Source organism: Dendropsophus ebraccatus, chromosome 3, assembly GCF_027789765.1.
Source record: "Dendropsophus ebraccatus isolate aDenEbr1 chromosome 3, aDenEbr1.pat, whole genome shotgun sequence".
In the NCBI taxonomy this organism is placed as follows: domain Eukaryota; kingdom Metazoa; phylum Chordata; class Amphibia; order Anura; family Hylidae; genus Dendropsophus; species Dendropsophus ebraccatus.
The window spans coordinates 127,545,758-127,572,205 of NC_091456.1; the positions used below are offsets into that span (position 1 = coordinate 127,545,758).

Sequence of the window (26,448 nt, forward strand, 5' to 3'; positions counted from 1 at the left end):
GTATAGAAAGGTCCTCCTGCAAACCCTATATACCAAACCAAAAAGAAGGTGGAATAAATCCAACAAAAAAACTAATGCAGGACCAGATGTAAAGAAATATATGGTTTTTCTTTGATTCACATATATGTAGAAAGATTGTATACAAAACACTTAAAAACAGTATAAGAGCTGATACATAAACAGACCCCTAAAGGAATTGTTGGTAGTAGATAGAAAAACACGATACATATCCAGAAATACAAAGTATATAAAGTATATAGTGTTGTTAATCTACATAGACAAAGCACTGGGCTTTGGGCATATATCTAAGCAATGTTATATGAAATGGTGTACAGAACAAATACAAAACCAATATCCTTATCCATATATACTACCCATAGAGATCACCCTCGATAAAGCTAATACGCGAAACGCGTGTAGAGTGAGTGGTATGGTGGTCACTGCACTAAGGACAATCTCTATGGGTAGTATATATTGATAAGGATATTGGTTTTGTATTTGTTCTGTACACCATTTCATATAACGTTGCTTAGATATATGCCCAATGCCCAGTGCTTTGTCTATGTAGATTAACAACACTATATACTTTATATACTTTGTATTTGTGGATATGTACCGTGTTTTTCTATCTACTACCACCAATTCCTTTGGGGATCTGTTTATGTATCAGCTCCTATACTGTTTTTAAGTGTTTTGTATACAATCTTTCTACATACCGGTATATGTGAATAATAGAAAAACCATATATTTCTTTACATCTGGTCCTGCATTTGTTTTTTGGTGGATTTATTCCACCTTCTTTTTGGTTTGAAAAAAACATAAACCTGAATCATTCTACTCACATTGAGTTTATTTTATAGTTAGAGATGAAAGAATAATTCTAACTACTGACCTTTATCATGTTTTATATGCCCCATTTAGACTTTTGCCATAAAAGTCTGTTCAATGTATATTTGTTGCAGTACTGTAGCTCTGAGTTTCTTTCCCTTCACTTCTCATTCGTGTCTGTAGACTATACTCTAAGAATCTAAACTAGATGCTCAATGATCTATTGTTAGAAGTGTCTTTTACTGTTTGATACATGTGCCTTTTATAACACCTCATGCTGTGCTGACTCTATCTCTAGCAAAGCAACAACTGACTTCTGCTCTGTAGACTTAATACTGAAAAGCACAATGCTCATAAGGAACAGGTACAGAATCTATGTATCTGTATATGTAAATGGACATTCTCTGCAAATAGGCCTGACCAACTGCAGTGCATCCTTCAGAACACCAGTGTGTCATCCTGCTGGTAATGGACATGGGATTTAAAATGCTTGAATGAAGATCATTTGGTATTACTTCTGTCAGTTATCTGAAAAGTCATGTTAGTCTAAGTGTGGGGCCATCTGCCTTTATGATTAAGCAGCAGTACATATTGTGAAAAGAGGTATATCTATCTATCTATCTATCTATCTATCTATCTATCCATCCATCCATCCATCCATCCATCCATCATTGTTTGAATATGGGATACAACAGTAGGGGGTTTGCAAACTATCTTTTCTGGAAACACAAGATCAGACATCAGAACATTCATTATGTTCGATCACTCTTTTCACCAACGTCTGACTAAATCAGTGTGCTGACACAACTATAGGTATACAGCAAGGGAAGCCGCATGATGTTTTTTTTTTTTTTTAACAAGAGATGCTGAACAGACTGATTTTTTTTTTGTGTGTGTGTGTCCTTTAAACCTCTACATTTCTTGTCTTGGGAGTCAAGTGGGTGGTCCTACTCATTGATTGACATAATTTCTTGTTCAAGAGTGCGCACAAAGATAGCAATCACTTAGTGGGATTTAAACAAATAATGTAATAATAAATTAGTATGATTGAAAAAAAGTCATATGTCCATCAAGTTCAACCAAGGAGGGGATGGATGGACTTGTCTAAGCCTGTTTTGAAACCCTCCACTGTTTTTGCTGTGACCAGATCCTGGGGTAGACTGTTCCACAGATTCGCTCTTTACATGGTGACTGGGTTCACACTACATATATTTCAGTCAGTATTGTGGTCCTCATATTGCAACCAAAACCAGGAGTGGATTGAAAACACAGAAAGGCTCTGTTCACACAATGTTGAAATTGAGTGGATGGCCGTCATTTAATGGCAAATATTTGCTGGTATTTTAAAACAGCGGCTGTTGTATTGAAATAATGGCAGCTATTTACTGTTATATGGCGGTCATCCACTCAATTTCAACATTGTATGAACAGAGCCTTTCTGTGTTTTTAATCCACTCCTGGTTTTGGTTGCAATATGAGGACCACAATACTGACTGAAATATACGTAGTGTGAACCCAGCTTAAAGAAGGCTTGTCGCCTCCCGAGAGTGAACCTTTTTTTCTTCAGGCGGAGGCAGTGCCTCCTTGTCTTTTGAGGGGGTTTAACTGGAACATCTTTGCCCCATATTTCTTGTAGGGGCCATTTGTTTTTTAAATAAATTAATCATATCTTCCCTTAAACATTTCAGTAAACAATTGAAACTCCTTTAATGCTGCTTGTGCTTTAATTTTTTCCTAATCGTGTTTAAAAGGCCACTGCGCTTGCATATTTTCCCATCCAGACCCACAAGAGCCCTTATTTTTTGCAACAAAAATTATACTTTGCAATGGCAGACCTAACTTTTCCATAAAATATGCTGCAAAACCAGAAAAAAATTATATGTGCAGTGAAATTGGAAAAAAAGGTGCAATTCTTTTTATTTTGAGGGGTTTCATGTTTACACCGTTCACCCTATGGTAAAATAGACATGTAATGTTCCTCAAGTCAGTACGATTACAAAAATATGTAATTTGTTTAACTTTTATTTTATTTACTGGCTTTTAGAAAATTTAAATCTTAAAAAAAAAACTAAATGTGTTTAAAATTGCTCTAAAACCGTGCTTATAACGTTTTTATTGTTTGGTCTATGGGGCTGTGTGAGGTGTCATTTTTTGCACCATGAACTGTTTTTTATTTCGGGACCTTGTTTGCGTATACGCAACTTTTCGATAACTTTTTATTTCCTTTTTTTTTCTGGATTTGATGTTAACAAAAATGCGCACATTTTGCACTTTGACGGGTTTTGATGCTCACGCCGTTTACTGTGTGAGATCAGGAATGTGATAATTTAATAGTTCGGGTGATTACACACACAGCGATACTAAATATTTTATTTATTTATTTATTTTTATTTATAAAATGGGAAAAGGGGGTGATTTAAACTTTTATTAGGGGAGTTTTTTTTTTTACATACAGTAATTAGAAGTCTCCTTACACAATGCTATGTATATAATAGAGCACTGATCCATCAGATCAGTGCTCTTTTACTCTAGTCTGCAGCAGACCAGATGCACTGCCTGCCGAGCCGGGATCAGCGTCATTGCGATGCTGATTCCCGGCTGGCTCAGTAGAGGGGATCTATTAGCACAGGCGAATACATGCGGTCCCCACTGCACATAGCAACCAGGGACCGCACGCTGCAAAGAGGGCTCACGCCAGGAGTACTCTCTGTTTACCCTTAACGGTCGCAAAACGAGTACACTCCTTGTTTATTTGCACCCTTTGTACCTTTTCCTGCTCTACAAAATCTTTTCTATGAGTCAGGATCCAAAACTGGACGGCATACTCCAGATAAGGTCGCACCAAAGCTTTATAAAACGGTAATATTATATCCCTGTCCCGAGAGTCCATACCTGTTTTATACATGACAATATCCTGCTGGCCTTAGAAGCAGCTGACTGACATTGTGTGCTGTTCTGTAGTCTATTATCTACAAGTACACCCAGATCCTTCTCTACCAGCGACTCTCCCAGAGTAACTCCCCCTAGGATATATGATGCATGCGGGTTATTACTACCCAGTTGCATAACTTTTTATACCATAACTAAATACAGTTAATATATTAGTAGGTTCAATGGCTTATTAGAAAAATACAGACAGATTGTATATGAGTGCAGTTTATGTTGGTACTACAGAATTAATGAGAAAAAAAATTGAATGCAGAACTCCTATGAAATATTGCAGCATTCTCCATTCTGTATATGACAATATTACTGAACAACCAATAAGGTGTATAACATAATTTGGCATTGTAAATTGTTGTATGGTATTTTAATTGCACATTGTAATAATATATTAAGCATGCTGGGATCACCACCTTTTATGAGAATGTGAGTGCCTAGTTTTGTGCTGTGTAGATTGGAGCAGGAAAGGGAAGCCTGGAGGTTGGCTGCACATGCATGGGCAATCTCCATCACATTCTATAACAGGTATGGTATGGAAAAGTGGGAAATGTAATCAGTTTGTATACACTAAAAATAATAAACAATGCCTGTGAATGTGCAGACAGCTTTCCAATTTTTCCTTTTCTGGTTTATGAGTATTTATGAGTGAGCAGGCACTCCCCATGTTTTTACGATTACAGGGAGCCCAGATGTCAGACCCTGACCAATGATTTATTGCATATATTATTATGTTCTAGAGATGTTAATGGTTGGAAAACTTTACAGTGCAGAGATTAGTCATTTGCCATCAGAAAAATACTACTTAAATCATATAATTTCATAGGTGCAAAAGTTTTCTTTTTATTTTAATCAACAGAACTGAATAACAAAAAAGAGCACCAATATAAAAGCACCATTTAAGTGACTCAAGACCCAAAAAAATGGCCGTTAGTGGCAAGTGGTGCCAGATGATAGAAATTGGCCCTATTATGTGTCATTGTCTTTCTGCAGCAGAGGCACAAAAGGTTGTCTGTTACATATTAGATTGTTACATCTCATACATACATACATTTTAACCACACAAGGCCTAGACAGTCTTGTTATGTAGGTGGGTGGCTGACATTATTCTGAAGTATATCTGGGAGATGGCCAGCTCTGTAGAGTTCTATTGGGGGCTGTGGAGATAAAGTCAGCCCAGTAAGGGAAAATAGCGGTGGGAGAAGGTGTACTCAAACAAAGCAGAGGCTTCAATTAGGAAAGTGACATAACTATAGTGGTTGCAGTGGTCGTAACTGGAAATGGGCTCCATGGCCTGTCCACTTAAGGCACAAGCCTAGCAGAGGCCTCTATCCTCTGCAGCTAACTTAGGTAATCAGAGAGTGGATCCCGGCAGTTCATGGATGCAAGTGTATTGGTGCCTTTAAGACACTGATGAAATTGAAAAAGTAAGTGCCGGCAGAGCAAGGAACCCTAGGCTTCCTTGCTAGTGACCGCTATGTGATGCACATAGCGTGATTAGCACTGCCCACATCATTTTGCTCTGCTTAGTCCTCAGAAGAGGCCAGAGCAGAGAAGCAGTGCAGGATCAGGAACAGGTAAGTAGTCTAAGGGAGACAGATGCATAGTTTATTTAACGGCGTCTGAGACAGGGAGAAAATAGATTGACAGGCCAGGATGGCATAATTATTCACTTAAAGGCACAGCATGTGGCAGTATTGAATTTAAGGCACAGCATGTAGTGATATTTTATTCTGGACAAAGTATGTTGCAGAAGTATACTTTAGGACACAGTGTATAGCTGAATTTTGCCAAGAGGCACAGCATGTAGCAGTATTCTATTCAGGGTACAGTATGTAGCAGTATTCTATTTAGGGGGCAGTGTTTTGACAGTATAATATGTAGAGAGCACATGTAGCATTATTTAATATTTAGCAAGAAGACATCTTTATGCAAGTCTGAGAAGGAAAAAATAAGGTAGACTCTTAACAGGTTATTCTGCTTCTGACTGTATCCAATGAGAGCTGTAGTCCCTGCAAAGTAGACAGAAGTTCGCTAGGGAAGGTGGGTCCCAAATTAAACATTTACACCAGAGCCTTGAGCTATGTCCCAGTTAATGATGGCATCTTAGGCAAGACAGTTCGGAGAGAAAGAGTACAGCTCTTGAGAGCAGGATCTGAAAGACAGAGACTGTCACCTGGTAAGAAATGTGATATTGGTGCAGACCTTTGAGGAGTGACCCAATTGGAAGAGAAGCTAGGTTAGACAGTAAAGGGACCTGAGACAGGTCTTACACAGTTGAAAACTGTTAACTTTAGTTAAAAAAGCATTAAGCTTTTGTGCCTCTTCGGAGAGCTTAAGACTCTCAAGCTGCTGTGTGTGATGAAGCATTAAACAAATGTGATTTGTGTGAATTATGGTGGTCGGTAGTGGTCTGTGTCTGTCTTCTTTTAAAGAGAAGAGGGGAGAGAAATACCCTACACTACAGCTTCAACACAAATTCAATGCTGATGAGGAAGAAAAGAACAACTAAAGCCATGAACACAGCAAGCCAAGCCAAGCACAGATAATGCCATTCCATCAGGTGAAATAAATGTATTTGGCAGTGAAGCCCAGAGGTAAATCATTTATTATGATGTAGTCAGCTGAATGACAGCAGAGGAAGAAAGGGTTCAGGTCTTACAGGTTAGGAACAAAACATGGCAAATGAAAAATGAAAACTCTGTTGTAAAATGATCACTTGTATAGAACTCTAGTTACTGTATTTTCAGATACTGTAAATGCAGGATTTCAATTAGTATGATTTTATGTTTTTTGCATATACTGTATAGCATATAAAAGTATACACATATATACAGGGATTTCAGAAAAGTTGCTTCAGATATTTATTGTACCATTATCACCAGCATCCAATCTGCTGTGATATGATCATATCGGGTCAGACATAGGCTATAGTTACACAACGTTTTTTTCAGCTCTGTTTAAAATTACGTCAGTCATTTTGAGTCTAAAATAACGGACGTCATTTAGCAGCCTGGCCTCCCCTTAGTGCAATAACGGCTGTTGGTATATTATTCTAGTTTGGGGTTACTTATTGGACTTTGGGTGCGGCTTAATTGAAAATTCCATTGAATATAATAGTAAAAACGGAGAAAGAACGGTGACAAAAGAAAAACTGTGTGTGAACAACTAATAAAAAATGTCCGCAGTTTGCAAAAGATGTACGAAAATAATCATCATTCAATACATTGTGTGCCTTGGACGTCCGTCTTTCGATTGACTTTAATGCATTGCCATTGCAGTCAATTAAATCGCAGCAATAACAGACCTTTTTTTTTTAAATCAAAATTGGCCGCCTTTTTTAAATTTTTGACGTTGTGTGAACATAGCCATAGCCTGTTCAGCTGTACAAGGGCTAAGAAGGGGCCTTAACTTCTCTCCTGAAGGAACTTTTACATTGATTTATAACCAAATCAAAATATATATATATATATATATATATATATATATATATATTATTTTTTTTTTAATTAAGACTAATGGAGAAATTGCCTTGTATACTTAAATGAGTACAAAGCAAGATTTAAAAAAATGTCCATAGCCAGGATTATTCTGGGTATACCATTTTTATATTGGTCACAGCGGTGACCCATCTCAGCCAATGATGGGTTGAGTGGGTTTTTCCAGCAGGAATTATACATTGGAAGAAGTGGGGAGGAGCTGGAGCTAGGTGCCATCAGAACGTCAGCTGTAGAGGATCAGGGTAGGTGAGTATGCTTTCTTTTTTTTTTTTGAAAAACAACCCAAGTCAAGAATAAAAAAATATGCTTGCCCCTAACAAGCTGGTCTCTAGCCAGTTTTACTGATGCAATATGTCCACCCAGGTCTGTTTCTTACCATAAACTTATTTTGGTAATTAAATTAGCTGTAATATCAATACTATTGCCTGCAATATATTATGCCATTTCTAAAAAGAATGAATCTTCACAATTTTCTTAATTGTCATCTTTTTCATTTGAAGTGAATCTGAATCTTGGTGAATCAATTGTATCATCATAAAAAAAATTGTATTTTGAAAAAGGTAAAAATGTGTTCAGGTAAGATCAAATGAAGAATTGTTGAATTTTAGGATAGTACTAGCTTCTAGTTATGTCCATCATTAGAGCATAAGAGCAGAGCCATGTGACTGATAGTTTCATTAAATTTAGTCCTGGATGAATTTACTTATTGGTTACTTATTTTCAGTTAGCCAAACCTGACTAAATGCCTGTTACTGCTTTCACCCCTGACACCACAACAAGCTGCAGCTTATTAACCTTACCACCTACATCTGCAGCACCTCACTCAGCAGAGCCAAATATATTGTCACCCTGCAAAAGATTCTTTAGTTTTTGCTCTCATTCTAGATTCCCAGTTCCATGACTCCACTTTTTTTTTGACACAATGGACACATCCCAATGTTCATGTTTGTCCATTTTAAGGAATTTACAAGGACTTTTAACAAAAAATATGCTATGGCTATGTTCCCACAACATCTTTTTATTGTGAAATAATGGCCGTTATTTTATTATGATTGTAAATAATGATCATGATTATTATCAATGCCTGTCATTATATAAAAAAACTGCATTTTTTTTAATCTAAAAAGATTTATACCAGGAAAAAGTGGCCATCCGTTCATATTGACGGCCCCAAATAAAGCTCATGATCATTATAAGCTGCTATCATTATGAAAAGACGGGCACTTTTCCCAATATAGGACGACTCATTACCGTAATGGAAACATAGCCGTAAAGTGTAAAATTCCATTTTTGCTTGTCTCTAATGATATATGCAAGTGCAGTTTGGAAAACTCAGTGTTGGGTGGAACAATCCTTCTCTAAATTTAGTTTGCAAGTCACCTTATTATCATGGATACAGTGTAAATAAAAAGAGAATTTATAGTGCTGAAAACTTTGTAAAAGTTAGTTCTAGATAATAAGCGCAGCACAAGAGAAATGAGACAAGTAAATGAGAACTAATCTGAATGGAAGAAGAATATGTCCAACTTAGAAATTAGTAGGGTGATGCACAAAGATGAAATTGTGATCAGGGACTCATATAACAGAGCTGTGTATGTTAAAGGTGTTGTCCAGTGAAAATCTTTTTCTTTCAAATCAACCGGTGTCAGAAAGTTATATAGATGTGTAATTTACTTCTGTTAAAAAATCTCAAGTCTTCCCATACTTATTAGCTACTAATAAGTCCTGCAGGAAATGTTGTTTTATTTTCAGTCCGACACAGTGCTAATATCTCTGGCCAAGACAGGAAATGTCCAGAGCAGAAGAAATTTTCTGTGGGGATTCATATAAAACCGAGACAGAGTTCCTGTCTCGGCCACAGATGTCAGCAGAAAGCTCTGTGTCAGACTGAAAATAAAACATTTCCTGCATGACATATAGTAGCTAATAAGTATGGGAAGACTTAAGATTTTTTAATAGAAGTAAATTACAGATCTAAATAACTTTCTGATATCAGTTGACTTGAAAGAAAAAGATTTTCGCTGGACAACCCCTTTAACCTCTTAAGGACCACGGCAGGGCGTACATTTATGCCCCCGCTGCCTGGGCTTTAAGGCAGGAGGACGTAAATGTACGCCCTGCCGCGGTCCCGGGCTATGGAGCGGGCTCAGCTATAAAAGTAAGGACCAGCTATAAAAGTGACCAACTATAAAAGTGTAAAATAAATAAATGTTTAACAAAATGCCCCAAAGCCCCTTCCCCAATAAAAGTGTAAATCACCCCCCCTCCCATATCATACATTAAACAAATAAAAAGTAGTAAAGTTAATTAACATATTACATACCGTAGCGTGCGTAATTGCCCGATCCATTAAAATAAAGCAATACTATTCCCGCAGGTTGAACGGCGTGAACAAAAAGCGGTAAGAAAAACCGCAGAGATTGCTTTTTTTAAAAGATATTTTATGTATAAAAAATTTATAAAAAGTAATCAATACGTTTAATCTGAAAAAAAAAATTATTACTAAAAACTAGAGATAAAGATGCAAAAAATGACACCCCATACGACCCCGTAGGTGAAAAAATAAAAGCGCTATAGGAGTTACAATAGGGCCATTTTAAATATGCCTATTTGCAAAAAAAAAAATGTTTACTGCTAATAAAAATGGTAAAATTATAGAAAACCTAGTAAACCTGCATATCGCTGTGTTCAGACTGACCTATAAAATACAGGAAAATTTACGTAAACATGGAACCCCCCCAAAAAAATTGCGGAATTGCATTTTTGACCCAAATTCACCCCATTAATGATATTTTGGGGGTCCAGTCATTCATTTTATGGCTGATTGAAAGATGCCATTACAAAGTACACCTACTCCTGAAAAAAAACAAGCCCCCACATGGCCCTGTAGGTGGGTTATGGAGTTATGGGTCTTAGAAGGCGAGGAGGAAAAAACGAAAACACAAAAGTGACAATTGGCCCGGTCCTTAAAGGAGTACTCCGGTGATCATGGAAAAAAAAACTAATTTATTCATACATCTGTACGATGTGTCACCACTTTGTCTTGTTGTGTTTTTTTTTTTTTTTACTCCCCTTTGTAGCCCCCATTCACCTGCATAGATTCAGTAAAAAACGTATCTACTTCCTGTTTCATCAACATCTCCAGGCATGCTCTCCAGTCTGACTCTCTATATTCCCCTCTGGCTGTCAAGACGCTCTAGGTGTCCCCTGGCCTCTCTATGGTCCCCTCTGTTTCTCCTCACTGCCCTACCTCATAACAAACTGCCAATCCTGTTGCTAAGCAACATACTTGGTGTGTGACGTGTGTCCTGAAAAGCAAACAAACCCCTGCTGACATGGTCATGTTGTAAATACAATGTTGTACAAAATGGGAGTTGTAGTTCTGCCACCTCAAGCTCTCCTGGAGAGCTCCAAGTTGCAGAACTACAACCCCCATTATCATCTTTTTGGGTAAATACTCTATGGGAGTTGTATTGTTCCAGCTTGAAGCTCTCCTGGTTGCATAACTAAAAGCCCCATCCTCATCTTGTGGTGATGGTACATGATGGGAATTGTAGTAATGCAATGCAATCAGGAGGGCTCCAAGTATGAAAACTACAACTACCATCAGGTATGTTCCCTGCAATGTTAGGATGGGGCCTGTAGCTATGCAAGTTCGACAGCTCCAGGTTGCAGAACTACAACTCCCATCTTATACTGTCACCACAACATGAGGATGGGGCTTGTAGTTATGCAACCAGCTCTCCTGGTTGAGCTCTCCTGGTTGAGCTCTCCTGGTTGAGCTCTCCTGGTTGCATAACTACAAGGCCCATCTTTATGTTGTGGTGACAGTTCAAGATTAACTACAACTCCCATCATGTAATGTCACCAGGGCATACTGGGAGTTTTAGCTGTGCAATCTGAGGAGCCACACTAGATGGAGAGTCATAGAGGGGGTGACAGGGAAGCCTGTAGTGAAATCCCCCACCCCTACAGAGCCACCAAGAGGCTGGGATGTTATCTATCTATCTATCTATCTCCTATCTATCTATCTATCTATCTATCTATCTATCTATCTATCTATCTATCTCCTATCTATCTATCTATCTATCTATCTATCTATCTATCTCCTACCTATCTATCTATCTATCTATCTATCTATCTATCTATCTATCTATCTATCTCCTATCTATCTATCTATCTCCTATCCAGTGGCGGTCTTTGGCACCAAGCACCCCAAGCGATGGCTTAGGGCCCCCAACATCCAGGGGGGCCCCCACACCCTGCTCTTGTGCTCAAGACCGCTGGACAGGGCCGCTGCCCCGCTCGCTGCTGCCATCTGAACTGTAACTATGAGCGCTCATAATTACATGCAGCAGCACTGACAGGGCGGGAGACATTGGCCCCCTTCCTGTCAGTCACTCTTGTGGCCGCAGGAAGGGTTTTCTCTGCGGACAAAAGTGGCAGCTTTGTCCATTTGTGGTGCCGGCGCTCCAGTGACATCACTGGAGCATCGGCGCCAGGACAAGGGGAGTGCGGTCTCTTGTGATCGCAGGGAAAACCCTTCCTGCGGCCACAAGAGTGAAGAGAAGAGGAGATGACCGGACCCAGGTGAGTATAAGTGTTTGTTTTATTGTGTTATATACTATATGGGAGGGGGAGCACACAGGGGTCTGTTTAACTGGGGGAGCGCACATCGGGGGTCTATATAAATGGGGGAGCACACAGGGGGGCTATATAACAGGGGGAGCACACAGGGGGGCTATAGACTACTGGGGCTTCACAGAGGGGTCTATATATTACTGGGGGCAGCACACAGGGGGTCTATATACTACTTAGGGCAGCAGAATGGGGTCTATATACATCTTGGAGAGCACACAGGAGGTCTATATCCAAGTGGGGGAGCACACAGGGGGGCTAAATACCCCTGAGGGAGCACACAGGGGGCCTATATACTAGTGGGGGAGCACACAGAGGGTCTATATACAACTGGGGCAGCACACAGGAGGTCTATATACTTTTGGGGGAGCACACAGGGGGCTATATATAACTGGGGGAACACACAGGGGTCTATATACTACTGGGGGAAACAAACAAGGGGTATATACTATTGGGGGCAGCACACAAGGAGTATATATTACTGGCGGTAGCGCACAAGGGGTATATACTACTGCGGGCAACACACAGCAGTCTATTGTTTTGGAACGCATGTCGAGGAGGGGGCCCCAGACATAACTTCGCTTGGGGCCCCAGAAATGCCAAGACCGCCCCTGCTCCTATCTATCTATCTCCTATCTATCTATCTATCTATCTATCTATCTATCTATCTATCTATCTATCTATCTATCTCCTATCTATCTCCTATCTATCTATCTATCTATCTATCTCTTATCTAAATATCTATCTATCCATTGTTCAACTGGGCTACTTGTGCATACCTCCCAACTTTGGCTGAGAGCAAAGAGGGACATGGACACGCCCTAACCACACCCAACGACACACCCATAACCCACCCACACCTTAAGACACGCCCCCTCCTCTTGTATGAGTGTGTATATAATACACTGCTGTATACCCACACAGAATGGAGAGGTATATACACACAAATACAGGAGGATAATAAGTTTATAATACACTGCTGCAGGGTTGGGTGATATGGCCAAAAAAAAAAAAATCTTGATTTTAAAAAACATGTTCTCGATTTTCGATTTAAATTTCGATTTATAATTTTTTTTTGTTTTGCTAATTATGATGGGTGTAGTAGTAGAGGCTTGGTGGATGAGGGGTGTACTAATATTAGAGGTATAAAAGATGAGGGGTGTAGTTGTAGATAAGGGGGGTAGTAGTAGTGACAGTAGTGGGTAGTGGTTAGTAGTAGTGGGGACACTCTTCTTAATGTTATGGTGTCACTTCAGTATAAGGGCTCTATGTTATGGGGACATTCTTTAGTGTGGGGGCAACTATATTGTGGGGGAACTCTTCAGTATGGGGGCTCCTCTCTATGTTATGGTGTCTCTCTTCAGTATGGGGGCGACTATAGTGGATCGGTCTATGCTGTATCCCCCCCCCCAGACATCTACTGTATACTGATCACACTATGTACAGTACCTGGATATTGATCCAACTATATACAGCACCTAGAGACACAGTTATATATACTGATCACACTATATACCTGGGTACATCTATGTGCTATATGGAGCTAATATTATATACAGTGACTGTCCACAACTCCTAGATACATCTACTCAGGGGCGTAGCTAGGATTCACGGGGCCCCATTGCAAAATTTTTTAAGGGGCCCCCCTCGAACATATAGTACTGTATTTTTCGCTTTAAAGGACGCGCCTTTTAATAAGACGTACCCCTGATTTTAGGGGGGAAAATAGAAAAAAAATATTTTGCTCATTGTCACAGTTTGGAGATAGCAGCAGTGTAATTGGTGCCAATCCCCCCATATAGTGCCCCACATAGTAGCCAATGCCCCCATAATATAGTGCTCCCCATATAGTAGCCAATGCCCCCACATAGTGCCCCCACATAGTAGCCAATGCCCCCATATAGTGCCCCCCATATAGTAGCCAGTGCCCCCCATATAGTAGCCAATGCCCCCATATAGTAGCCAATGCCCCCATACAGTGCCCCCATATAGTAGCCAGTGCCCCCCACAGTAGCCAATGCCCCCATATAGTAGCCAATGCCCCCATACAGTAGAAAATGCCCCCATATAGTAGCCAATGCCCCCAGACAGTGCCCCCATATAGTAGAAAATGCCCCCATATAGTAGCCAATGCCCCCAGACAGTGCCCCCATATAGTAGAAAATGCCCCCATATAGTAGCCAATGCCCCCAGACAGTGCCCCCATATAGTAGAAAATGCCCCCATATAGTAGCCAATGCCCCCAGACAGTGCCCCCATATAGTAGAAAATGCCCCCATATAGTAGCCAATGCCCCCAGACAGTGCCCCCATATAGTAGAAAATGCCCCCATATAGTAGCCAATGCCCCCAGACAGTGCCCCCCATAGTAGCCAGGGCCCCTTATAGTAGCCAATGCCCCCATACAGTAGCCAATGCCCCATAGTAGCCAATCCCCCCCTGCGACCAGAAAAACAACAAACAGGTTACTCACCTGTCCGCCGGCCCCAGCAGCTCCTCTCCCGACACTCCGGTCTCCCGTCATCCTCCGGGCACAGGCAGCGGGGGACAGAGAGACTGCCGCTGCAGAACACTTCCGGGACACAGGCAGAGTCTCTGTACCCCGCTGCCTGTGCCCGGGGGATTACGGGAGACCAGAGTGTCGGGAGAGGAGCTGCTGGGGCCGGCGGACAGGTGAGTAGGACAGCGATCCCCTCCGCCCGCCCAGCCGGCCCCCTCCATCGCCGCTTAGCCGATCAGGAGCCCAGGAAAGTGCTGCTCATTGCACTTTTCCGGGCTTCTGATCGGCTCAGCTGAGCGGCGATAGAAGGGGCGGGCTGGGCGGGCGGAGGGGATCGTCCGATGGGGGGGGGGGGGCAGTCCTATCGTGAGGTGTATGTTGTGGTCCGGTGGGGGGGGGTTGGATTATGCTATCTGGAGCTGTGAGTTGCGGTCCGGGGGGGGGGGTGCTATCGGGAGCTGAGAGTTGCAGTCCGGGGTGGGGGGTATGCTATCGGGAGCTGAGAGTTGCGGTCCGGGGGGGGTGCTATCGGGAGCTGAGAGTTGCGGTCCGGGGGGGGTGCTATCGGGAGCTGAGAGTTGCGGTCCGGGGGGGGGGTGCTATCGGGAGCTGAGAGTTGCGGTCCGGGGGGGGGGCTCTCGGGAGCTGAGAGTTGCGGTCCGTGAGGGGGGGCAGGTATAGTAGGATAAGGAGATACGGAGGAGCAGATCACTAGCTCCCAGCTTTCATCTATGCATGAGCGAGTCACTGTGTGACCTGCGCATGCCCAGAACAGTACTAGAACAGTGAGGCTGTGCACAGGGACGGCGCTGATTGGCTGATTCCGCACCAATCAGGGGAAACCAGGAAGACACGTACTGATGGCAGCTGAGACTGAGAAGTTCGTTAGTGACGTATCGTCGGCGGAAAACGGGGGTCGACAGTCAAGTGGAGGACTTCAGGTATACAACTTCCTGTGTACTGGTGCAAGGTTCAATAAGAAGAGCAAGCTGCAGGAACCCATTATGTAAGTATATTGCAAAGTTATATAATTTGACTTAACCCTTCCATTGCAGGTCATTTTTTTTTCACCGGAGTACCCCTTTAAGGTGATTTCAGGCCCGGTCCTTAAGGGGTTAAAGAGTTGTTTGTCACAGGCAGTCATAACATCGCTATGTGTGTGCTTCTCTGAAAGAAAAAGAAAAAAAAAAAAAAATCTTTTTACCTTACTTGTTATTTGTGAGTGTATTCAATGCCAAGTGCATTGCATCTATACATTCATAGGCTATGTTCCCACAACATCTTTTTATCTTAAGAAAAAGTCTGCCTTTTGATAAAGATGGGCGTCATTAATGATCATGATCATTGATAATGTCTGTCTTTGTGGAAATATAGCCATACACTGTTTAATGCCTAAAACCACTGATACCTGGATAAAACTGCTCAGCAGAAAATTAAGTTGAAACTTTGTTGTGTTGTTTGTTGCTTATGTTCTTGACTTGACCACATTGTTCCCTTACGTTCCTGTACCTCACCACCTACACAAGCCAGTCACGCTGAGGTAGGGCCCTTGCACACTGAGCAATTCTCGAGGAATTGTAGCTGAAAGTTTTCAGGCAGAATTCAAGCTGAATTTAAGCCCCCCATTGACTTCTATAGGATTCCTCTAGCAGATCTTCAGCAGAAAATTCTGCTCGGAAATTCTGCAGTGTGAACAACAGAGCAGAAAACCCATTGAACACAATGGGACTTTGCTCTGTACATTTTTTACGGGAGGAATTTCAAGCTGAATTTCAAGCTGAATTTCAAGCTGAATTCCTCGCCTTTTCCTCAGTGTGCACATACCCGTAGCAAGCAGCAAGTCCTTCCCACGTTGCGGCGGGCTCAGGTGAAAACCAGTGGCCCCTTAGACTCTGCTCCCCAGTGCTTGCTTACCAACATTTCTTGTGAAGGTTCAGTGGATCCACGGTACTCCAGACATTACAGTAAAATCTAGTCATGGATCTTGGTAAGGTGCCAGATATTTTTGACATTTCTAGAGTGGTTTTTCAGCAGAGTAAACAGATTGCAAAGCAATCTCAGCAGATGCAACAGCTTTCCACTATGATTCAGCAGCTTCTTGCGGCTCAGCAGTCTCCACTTGCACCTTCATCACCACCACAGCTACAGCATCTGCCCTGGGGCCTAATCTTCACCTGGCATCTCCCTCCAAATATGATGGAGATCCCAAGTCATGCACCTCTGGGGATTAGGATGATCCTGTCACCTCTAACCTTCAAGCCTGCCTGTCTGAGTTTGGAGTGTTTTTGAAGAACCAGCTTGCGCCTTATCTTCTGAGACTGCCCTACTGAACCTGCATCAGGGGAAATCTTCTGTTGGGTAGTACGCAGTACAATCCCAGACTTTGGCTGCTGAGCCAAAGGCTATGTTAAAGAGACCTCCCTAGATGTATGTGCTTCCTATTTATGCATGTCTCTACCAGTTCTGATCACAGTTTCTTCTGGTCAGCAGTATCAGACCACTTTTCCTGGACTCTGGTTCCGCAGGAAACTCTGTTAATGCTGATCTGGTCCAAAGATGGCATCTTCCGGTGGTTCCTCTTTTGAGAATTTTAGGCATATCTTCTGTTACGGGAGAATCTCTCAGAGAGACCACCCAGTTCTAAATGGTGCCCATCACCCTTTAAGTGGATACATTACATAAGAGATTACCTTTTTTGTGCTACCTCATTCTTCCTCAGCTTTCTGTGATCTTAATCCTGTCCTGTCACTCCCAAATTCTAATGAGCCTTTTCCTTGGAAGTGGATGCATCTTTGCTAGGTACTGGAACAGTTCTTACCCAAAAGGATGCTAGCGGTAAGATCTGGACTTGTGGTTTCTTCTTGAAGACCTTATGCCCAATGGAGAGGAATGACACTATTGGAGAGCGTGAAATCTTTTGAAGAGTGGTGTAATCTTCTGGAAGGTGCTAGGCATCCTATCAACATCTTTACTGACCAGAAGAATCTTTTGTACCTTCAGACGGCCCAATATATCAATTCCATGCAAGCCCGTTTGTCCCTCTTCTTATCTTGTTTCAACCTCTTTATTCATGTGCACCCTGTGGAGAAAAACATCTCCATGCCTCTGATGTTCTTGGGCAGGAATCGCTTGCCCTTACCTGCCTGCCTGTCCTCGACCACGTTGTTGCCTCATGTTAAGGGTAGCAACCTTGGGGTCACTTGACACAGCAAGTCCATCCCACGGGATCTGGTGAAGACCAGCAGGCCCTTACATTCCGGTCCCTGGTGCGGATTACAATCATACCTTGTGGAGGTTCAGCGTGGTTCACTGTGCTCCAGCCATTAAAATAAGACACGCTTAGTCTATGTAGAGTAGATGATGCTCAGAGCTCAATTTCTGTCTAATTAAAAGCCTAGATAACTCTCCATAGTAGTAAATAGGGTCAGCTTGCTGTAAAGCTGTGAAAATCAAATCAGGTAAATGGCCACCCACTTAATAATGCATTAGAAAGGAAATTGAAATAGAAACAAGGGAATGAAAGGACACATTTCAGGGGGAAAAATCTAGGTGATAAATTTACTTGCAACAATGAAGTACAGTACCTTCCTTGACATCGTGCTTAATAGTTTCACTCTCACTCTCAATTCACACTCAATTCCAGATTTACACTCTATTGCACAGGAGGAAACTCATTACTACTCCTAAACTTTCTTACTCTGTAATATTTGCACTTTTACACACTGGTTCTCTTTGCCCCCACCATTTAACTAAGAATAGAAAGACTACTTAGTAGGCCTCAGGGCAGCCAGCCTCTCACTACCTTTTGGTGTCTCTCGCTGACCCAGCAATAACTCTCATCAGATTCTCATCAGAGTCTTATGGTGGCTGCTCTTAGATGCTGCTACACAGAATTTCTCAGGATCCGTAGGTCTTCCTATCTTAGACCTCTGTTCATTGTCTTGTCTCACGAGGGCTCAACTTCACATTTGCTGTTCAGCTTCACTTAGGCTCTCTAACGCTCTTATTGTCTTTCATTCCAGCCCACTGGTTTGTCTTAAGATGACTGCATTCCTGTCATGAATGTGCCTGTGCCGAACTCCGTGCGCCCCTTGGCCTGTGCTGCGCGCCTGAGATGGCGCTGATATTCATTGTTTTTGTATGTTTGTGCAGTGTCCTGAACCCTGTCTGAACACTGCTCTATTTCCTTCTGTGTTTCTTCAGCCACACCCGCTTTGCCTGAGATACTCCTGGCCACTCCGGAGTTAACTCTGATGCTGGTTAGCTAGTCTGACAGACTGTTCTCCCTGCCAGTCAGGTTGCTCTTGCCCCAGGTGTTCTGAGGAGATCAGGGGTCTGGTCCAATCAGCTTCTGCACTGGACCTCTGGTCTCCTATATAGTGTCTGCCAGCCTGCCTCTCACTGACGGATATTGAGCTTGTCTCAGCCTGCTTCTGCCTCTGTTTAGCTCTGTGTTTTTTCTGACTACTTTGCCTTGTATTCTGACTATCCCTGCTAGCTGCCTGCCCCTGACCATATTGCCTGTTTATAGACCTTGCTTCTTGGATTGTGTTTTTGTACTGCGCTGCCAGATTGTTGTGACCCGGACTGTCGACTATTCTTTATTGTGTTTTGTCTGTCTGTCTTGTCTTTGTGTCCCACCTAGCCAGTGTAGGGACCGCCGCCCAGTTGCTCGCCGCCATCTTAGGGCGGATTGTGGCAAGTAGGTAGAGGACAGTGGGCGGGGCTGAGCTTAGGGCTCACTGTCTTGTATTGTCCTGCTATCTGGTTCCTGACAGAATATCCGGCCTAATATATATACTGCCCCCTCTGGTGCCATGGCTACTGTGGAAGATCTTGCTACCCGGGTGGAGGGGGTGTCAGGCCTTGTGGTCAAACTGGCCAACCAGATAACCCAGTTAATGGATTTAAACCTGGTGGCTAAGATGGAGGCGTTGTCTTGCCTGGTTGATGATCTTGCTAAACAGGTTCAAATTTTGTCTGCCAACCAGAATAATGCTGTGGTAGCGCCCCCAGTGGTGGAAAATCCTAGAAAACCGGTCATGTTGCTCCCTGATAGATTTTCTGGTGATATAGAAAAGTTTGAGTCCTTTAGGGGTGCTTGCATGTTGTTTTTTTCGGATCAATCACTTTCCTTCTGAGCAGGAGAAGGTTGGTATTGTGGTCTCATTACTTCAGGGAGATCCTCAGGCTTGGGCTCTCAAAATCCCTCCTGAGGCAGAGGAATGGAGTAGCCTGGAGAAATTCTTTTTGTCCCTGGGTACTATATATGCTCAACCAGATCATAAGGCATTGGCAGAGAATAAGGTACTCTCTCTGCGTCAGGGTAAGCGACCAGCAGAGGAATATTGTTCTGAATTTAGAAAATTTTGTGTGGTGACTACTTGGTGTGAACCGGCTTTAAAGGCTTTCTTTAAGCAAGGATTGGCAGAGGGCATTAAGGATGCCTGGGTAGGTCACCCAGATCCACCAACCCTTAAAGAGACCATGGCTTTGGCCATTTCTATTGACCGCAGACTACGTGACAGAAAGAGGGCGAAAGCAAACTCTGACCTCTTCCAATCTTCCACTTCTCCTGTTCAAAAACCTTTCCTCCCCCCTGTTGTCTCAGAGGAGGAACCTATGCAGCTGGGAGCATTGAATGTCAGGACCAGACAAGAATTCCGGAGACACAATGGCCTGTGCTTTTACTGCGGGAACGGTGGTCACTACATCAGCCATTGCCCCATCCGTCCCCAGCGATCAGAACATCATCAGCGTCCAGGTGACTCCCTGGAAGGTCATCTGGGCGCACAGGTAACCATTGGTGAAATTGGCATAAATTGTTCCTCTGATATACCTGCTATACCTGTGCCTGATGTGAATGAAAATTGTGGTGATGATAACTCTGTCTGTAACTCATCAGTCTGTAACTCAGAGTCCTCCGCTGACGAGTGGGAGATGGATAGCGATATTGCTAGTGACATTCAAACCTGTGTGGTGAGAGGTAATTTTCCGCCTACACCTGATTTATCAAGTGAGGGTCCGGAGGCCCCTCATAAAAGGGGGGGTACTGTCATGAATGTGCCTGTGCCGAACTCCGTGCGCCCCTTGGCTCGTGCTGCGCGCCTGAGATGGCGCTGATATTCATTGTTTTTGTATGTTTGTGCAGTGTCCTGAACCCTGTCTGAACACTGCTCTATTTCCTTCTGTGTTTCTTCAGCCACACCCGCTTTGCCTGAGATACTCCTGGCCACTCCGGAGTTAACTCTGATGCTGGTTAGCTAGTCTGATTGACTGTTCTCCCTGCCAGTCAGGTTGCTTTTGCCCCAGGTGTTCTGAGGAGATCAGGGGTCTGGTCCAATCAGCTTCTGCACTGGACCTCTGGTCTCCTATATAGTGTCTGCCAGCCTGCCTCTCACTGCCGGATATTGAGCTTGTCTCAGCCTGCTTCTGCCTCCGTTTAGCTCTGTGTTTATTCTGACTACTTTGCCTTGTATTCTGACTATCCCTGCTAGCTGCCTGCCCCTGACCATATTGCCTGTTTATAGACCTTGCTTCTTGGATTGTGTTTTTGTACTGCGCTGCCAGATTGTTGTGACCCGGACTGTCGACTATTCTTTATTGTGTTTTGTCTGTCTGTCTTGTCTTTGTGTCCCACCTAGCCAGTGTAGGGACCGCCGCCCAGTTGCTCGCCGCCATCTTAGGGTGGATTGTGGCAAGTAGGTAGAGGACAGTGGGCGGGGCTGAGCTTAGGGCTCACTGTCTTGTATTGTCCTGCTATCCGGTTCCTGACAATTCCAGCCTTGATACTCAACACACAGACAGCAAATCCTTCAGGCATTCAACACAGTAACTCTCTGTATAAAGGGTAGTTAGTGGGTTTCCCTTCAGGAAGGATCATAGAACATAATAGTTAAGCAGGTGAAGTTAGTGTTTTCACAACAGTGGCACAGCTACAGTATGTGATGGTTGTGAACACGAAAAGTTATGGAATATGCTTGGTAGTTTTAGATCACATTTTCTGGTTGTAAAGACTTTAATTTTGAGAAATTTAACTCTTATGTTCTCTTCTGAATCCTCTTCTACTTGGGCTAGAGAACTGTGTATTTGTCAGCTTGTGGCCAAAGTGGCTGCCATTTTTTTCCCTACAGTGCTGCTGTGTGCCTCTAGGATGCTAATCACTTCTAGTGCATTTCTTCTTTGACAAGTGCATTTCTTAAAGGGTCACATCAGAGTTGTCCTCTACATCTGCCCTGTGCCATTATACGTACCCTTGGTTATATGCATATTGCCCAATTGTGTAAAGCTGGGTTCCCATTACGTTTTTGGAATCCTTTTTTTTTTTTTTTGTCATCCGTTTTTTGCAAAAAAAAAAAAAAAAAAAGCCTAGCACAGGGGTATGAAGCCTCGGCTTTCCATCTGTTGCAAAACTACAATTACCATCATGATTGTACAGCTGATGCTAAAGCTTTTACCGTCCAGGCATGATGGGAGTTATAGTTTAACAATAGTTGAAGAGCCAAGGTTCCAGGAGTGCAGCCCCAGACAAGGCAGTGAGCAATTCTCTTGAGATGCTCAAAGTGCAGGAAACTGGTGTCTTTTCTTTATTAATTCTGTGTATAAAACAGTGTTATTTATGGGTAAAAAAAAACACCATTATATAAAAACAATTATATATATATATATATATATATATATATATATATATATATATATATATATCATGGAATTTAATTTTAAGATTATTAGATTTAACAGTTAACAAAACATGAGTATGAATATTTTATAATAATTACTTTTGATGTAAACATCGATTCCCCCCAATGCTTAAATAAATGAGTCCCTAGGGATCAGTGTAAACATTTGCAATTGTTATAGTTCTTCATCTGAAAAATAGAACACAAATTATAAAGCAGTTTAAAGTTGTTTTTTTTTTTTTTTTTTTTTAATTTCCATTGTAACTGCACATTCACAGTGTCACAATAAGTATTAATTATATGAAAGCTACTAATTTACAGGGCGACTAACAACCACATCTGATACAGTGTTTTATTTCTGGCTCATCACACCCACTAAATGTGTCCAAATATATAGAGAAACTAAGGAAAGCCACCTGCAGTTTACTAAATACATATTGTGTAATCTTTTAGTAACACACACAGTTTTTTTTTAATGGCAGCATGTAAACTGAACGAGAAGAAAGTAAAATCTATTTCGCCAAGGAAAACAATATTGTGGCTCAACTTTTCTTAAATTCCAAAAGATTTACTTTGGAACTATATTAACCCTTTAAGGACAGAGCAAATTTCGATTTTTGCGTTTTCGGTTTTTCCTCCTTGTGCATAAAAGGCCATAGCACTTGCATTTTTCCACCTAGAGACCCACATGAGCCCTTATTTTTTGCGTCACTAATTGTACTTTGCAATGACAGGCTGAATTTTTCCATAAAGTACACTGCGAAACCAGAAAAAAATTTTAAGTGTGGTGAAATTGAAAAAAAAAACGCATTTTGTTTATTTGGGGGAAATGTGTTTTTACGCCATTCGCCCTGGGGTAAAACTGACTTGTTATATATGTTCCTCAAGTCGTTACGATTAAAACGATATGTAACATGTATAACTTATATTGTATCTGATGGCCTGTAAAAAATTTAAACCATTGTCAACAAATATACAACACTTAAAATCGCTCCATTCCCCGGCTTATAGCGCTTTTATCCTTTGGTCTATGGGGCTGTGCGAGGTGTCATTTTTTGCGCCATGATGTGTTCTTTCTATCGGTACCTTGATTGCGCATATATGACTTTTTGATCGCTTTTTATTACAATTTTTCTGGATTTGATGCGACCAAAAATGCGCAATTTTGCACTTTGGGATTTTTTTGCGCTGACGCCATTTACCGTGCGAGATCAGGAATGTGATTAATTAATAGTTCGGGCGATTACGCACGCGGCGATAGCAAACATGTTTGTTTATGTATTTATTTACTTTTATTTATAACCTGGGAAAAGGGGGGTGATTCAGACTTTTATTAGGGGAGGGGGCTTTTTACTATTAACAACACTTTTTTTTTTACTTTTACACTTATACTAGAAGCCCCCCTGGGGGACTTCTAGTATAAGTGCTTTGATCTCTCATTGAGATCTCTGCAGCATAGATATGCTGCAGAGATCCATGAGATAGGCACTCGTTTACTTCCGGCTGCTGCAGCCGGAAGTAAACGAGTGCCGAGCCGGGGACGGCGCCATCTTGGAGCGGTCCCCGGCCGGCTTCATTTGCGGAGATCGCTCCTCCGGGACAACATCCCGGAGGAGCGATCTCCCCACTAGACACCAGGGATGACGCTGCGTCCGGTAATCGGATGCAGCTGTCAACTTTGACAGCTGCATCCGATTACTGTATTAGCGGGCACGGCGATCGGACCGTGCCCGCTAATACCTACGGTCCCGGGCTACACGCGGCACCCGGGACCGGCGCGGTTCAGAGCGGGGCCGCCGCGTGGCCCCGCTCTGAACTCCCTTACCGGCATCAGGGCGTAAATTTACGCCTGATGTCGTTAAGGGGTTAACAAATAGAGATGAGCGAACCTCGAGCATGCCTGAGTTCAACCCGAACGTTCGGCATTTGATTAGCGGGGGCTGCTGAAGTTGGATAAAGCTCTAAGGCTGTCTGGAAAACATGGATACAGCCAAATGACTATATCCATGATTTCCACATAGCCTTAGGGCCCTATCCAACTTCAGCAGCCACCGCTAATCAAATGGCGAACACTCGGGTTCGGATGAACTCAGGCATGCTCGAGGTTCGCTCATCTTTATTTAAAAAAAAAAAAAAAAAAAAATTGTTTGTTTTTACACCTTTCGCCCTGGGGTAAAATTGTCTTTTTATATACGTTTCTCAAGTCATTACAATTACAATGATATGCAACATGTATAATTTTTATTTTATTTGATGGCTTTTAAAAAATTGTAACCATTGTTAACAAAAATATGTTCCTTAAAATCGCTCCATTCCCATGCTTATAGCGCTTTTATCCTTTGGTCTATGGGGCTGTGTGAGGTGTAACTTTTTGCGTCATGATGTGCACTTACGCAGATTAGGAATGTCATAAATGTTTTGGGTGATTGCACACGGGGCAATATAAAACATGTTTATTTATTTATATTTATAACACGGGAAAAGGGGGTTGATTCAAACTTTTATTAGGGGAGGTTTTTTTTTTTATTAATAATAACACTTTTTTTTTACACTTATACTAGAAGCCCCCCTGGGGGACTCCTAGTATAAGTATACTGATCTCTCATTGAGATGTATGCAGTATAGTAATACTGCATAGATCAATGAGATAGGCACTCTATTCCTTTTGGCTGCTGCAGCCAAAAACAATAGAGTGCCAAGTCGGGATCAGCACCATTATAGCGCAGACCCTGGCCCAGGTCAGATGCGGGAATTGCTCCTCCGCGACAATGTCGCACGGGGCGATCCTCCCACTAGACACCAGGGAGTGGGGAAATGTAGTATTCAGATGCAGCTGTCAACTTTGGCAGCTGCATCTGAATACTTAATTAGTACAAGCGACACCCGGGACCGCATCGGTTCAGAACTCCCCTAGTGACCGTCGGACGTACAGGTATGCCCAGGGTAGTCTAAGAGTTAACCCCTTGCCTCTTTTGTCTGTTTTGGCCTTAATGACAAGGGCCTATTTTTAAAATCTGACCTGTCTCTCTATGTAGTGATAACTCTGCGATGCTTTTATTCTGAGAATGTTTTTTCGTGGCATATTCCTTTTTATGTTTGTGGTATACTTTGGGGGATACACTCAGTAGTTTTTTGCAAAAAAACACATTTGTGCAAAAGTTTTAAAAAAATTAACAATCCTTTATATTCAAAATTCTCTTTTTCTGAGAAAAATAGTTATGTCACATAAACTAATTATATTGCAGCATCTACAACATGTCTACTTTATGGTGACGTCATTTGGTGAACGTCCTTTTACTTGTTAGGATGTTAGAATGCTTCGAAATTTTGCAGCGATTTTTTAAATTTTGAATAAAATTTCAAGTCTTGATTTTTATTAAGGACCAATTTAGTTCTGAAGTGGATTTGTGGGGCCTGTATGTTACCCCCATAAATCCCTCCACTATAAAAACTGCACCCCTCAAAGTATTCAAAGTAGCATTTCATAAGTTTATTAACCCTTTAGGTGTTTCGCAGAAATTTAAGCAAGTTGGAGGGGAAATTAAAATTTTTCATTTTTTTGGCAGATATTCCATTTTTATCCATTTTTTTCCACTAACACAGCAAATAATAACTGAGAAATGGAACTCAATATTTATTCCCCATATTCCAATGTTTCTAAAAATCCCCCATATGTGGCCGCAGTGCGTCACTTGATTCAACCACAGGCCGCAGACATGACAGAAGCCCTGTGTATTTTTGGGGTCTTTTCTTAATTCAGGTTTTTATAGCCACTATACCATATAACGGTATAGCCATTATATCACAGAGGCCTTGGGATGCCAAAATATTTGTGTAACACAAGTTGGCGTTTCCATCGGTACCATTTTGGGGGACATGTGACACCATGATCATTATTTATAAAAAATTTTATGAGGTGGTACGAATAAAAAACACAATTTAGCAGCTGTTTTTCATAATTTTTTGTATGCCGTTTACTATACGTCACATGTGACATGTTATCTTTATTCGTCAGGTCAGTACGATTACAGTGATATCCATTTTATATAGCTTTTGTAATAGTTTATGGCATTTATACTATATATACTGTTTGTGTGTTGCATATTGTAAGACCTGTACTATTTAAATTTTTTCCCCAATGGAGTTATGTGACGGATATTTTTTCTTTGCGGCATAAGCCGATGCTTTTAGTGGTACACCTTTTGGGTACATGTGACGTTTCAATAGCTTTTTTCTATATTTTTTAGGGGGCGGGATTAACAAAAATATTTCATTTTGGTTATTTTTTTATTTTTTATGCATTAATTGGGCGGGATAATTAATGTAATGGGTTAATAGATGGGATCATTACGGATGCGGCGATA

General features: G+C 41.9%; 1 protein-coding gene across 4 annotated transcripts in view; it reads right to left on the bottom strand.

Annotated features, from left to right (window-relative positions):
- The window catches only part of PRR16 (proline rich 16), a 292,970-nt gene that overhangs the window by 119,684 nt on the left and 146,838 nt on the right, over window positions 1-26,448 (bottom strand). The window contains exon 1 of one of the 4 annotated variants that reach the window (XM_069964566.1): window positions 10,360-10,476. The exons of 2 other annotated variants lie outside the window; for them this stretch is intronic. In XM_069964566.1, the coding sequence (XP_069820667.1) occupies window positions 10,360-10,407 (48 nt within the window). In that variant the 5' untranslated portion in view covers window positions 10,408-10,476. Of the gene's footprint in view, window positions 1-9,591; window positions 9,682-10,359; window positions 10,477-26,448 lie in introns of those variants that run through there. One more of the 4 variants, XM_069964568.1, reaches the window with a different exon arrangement.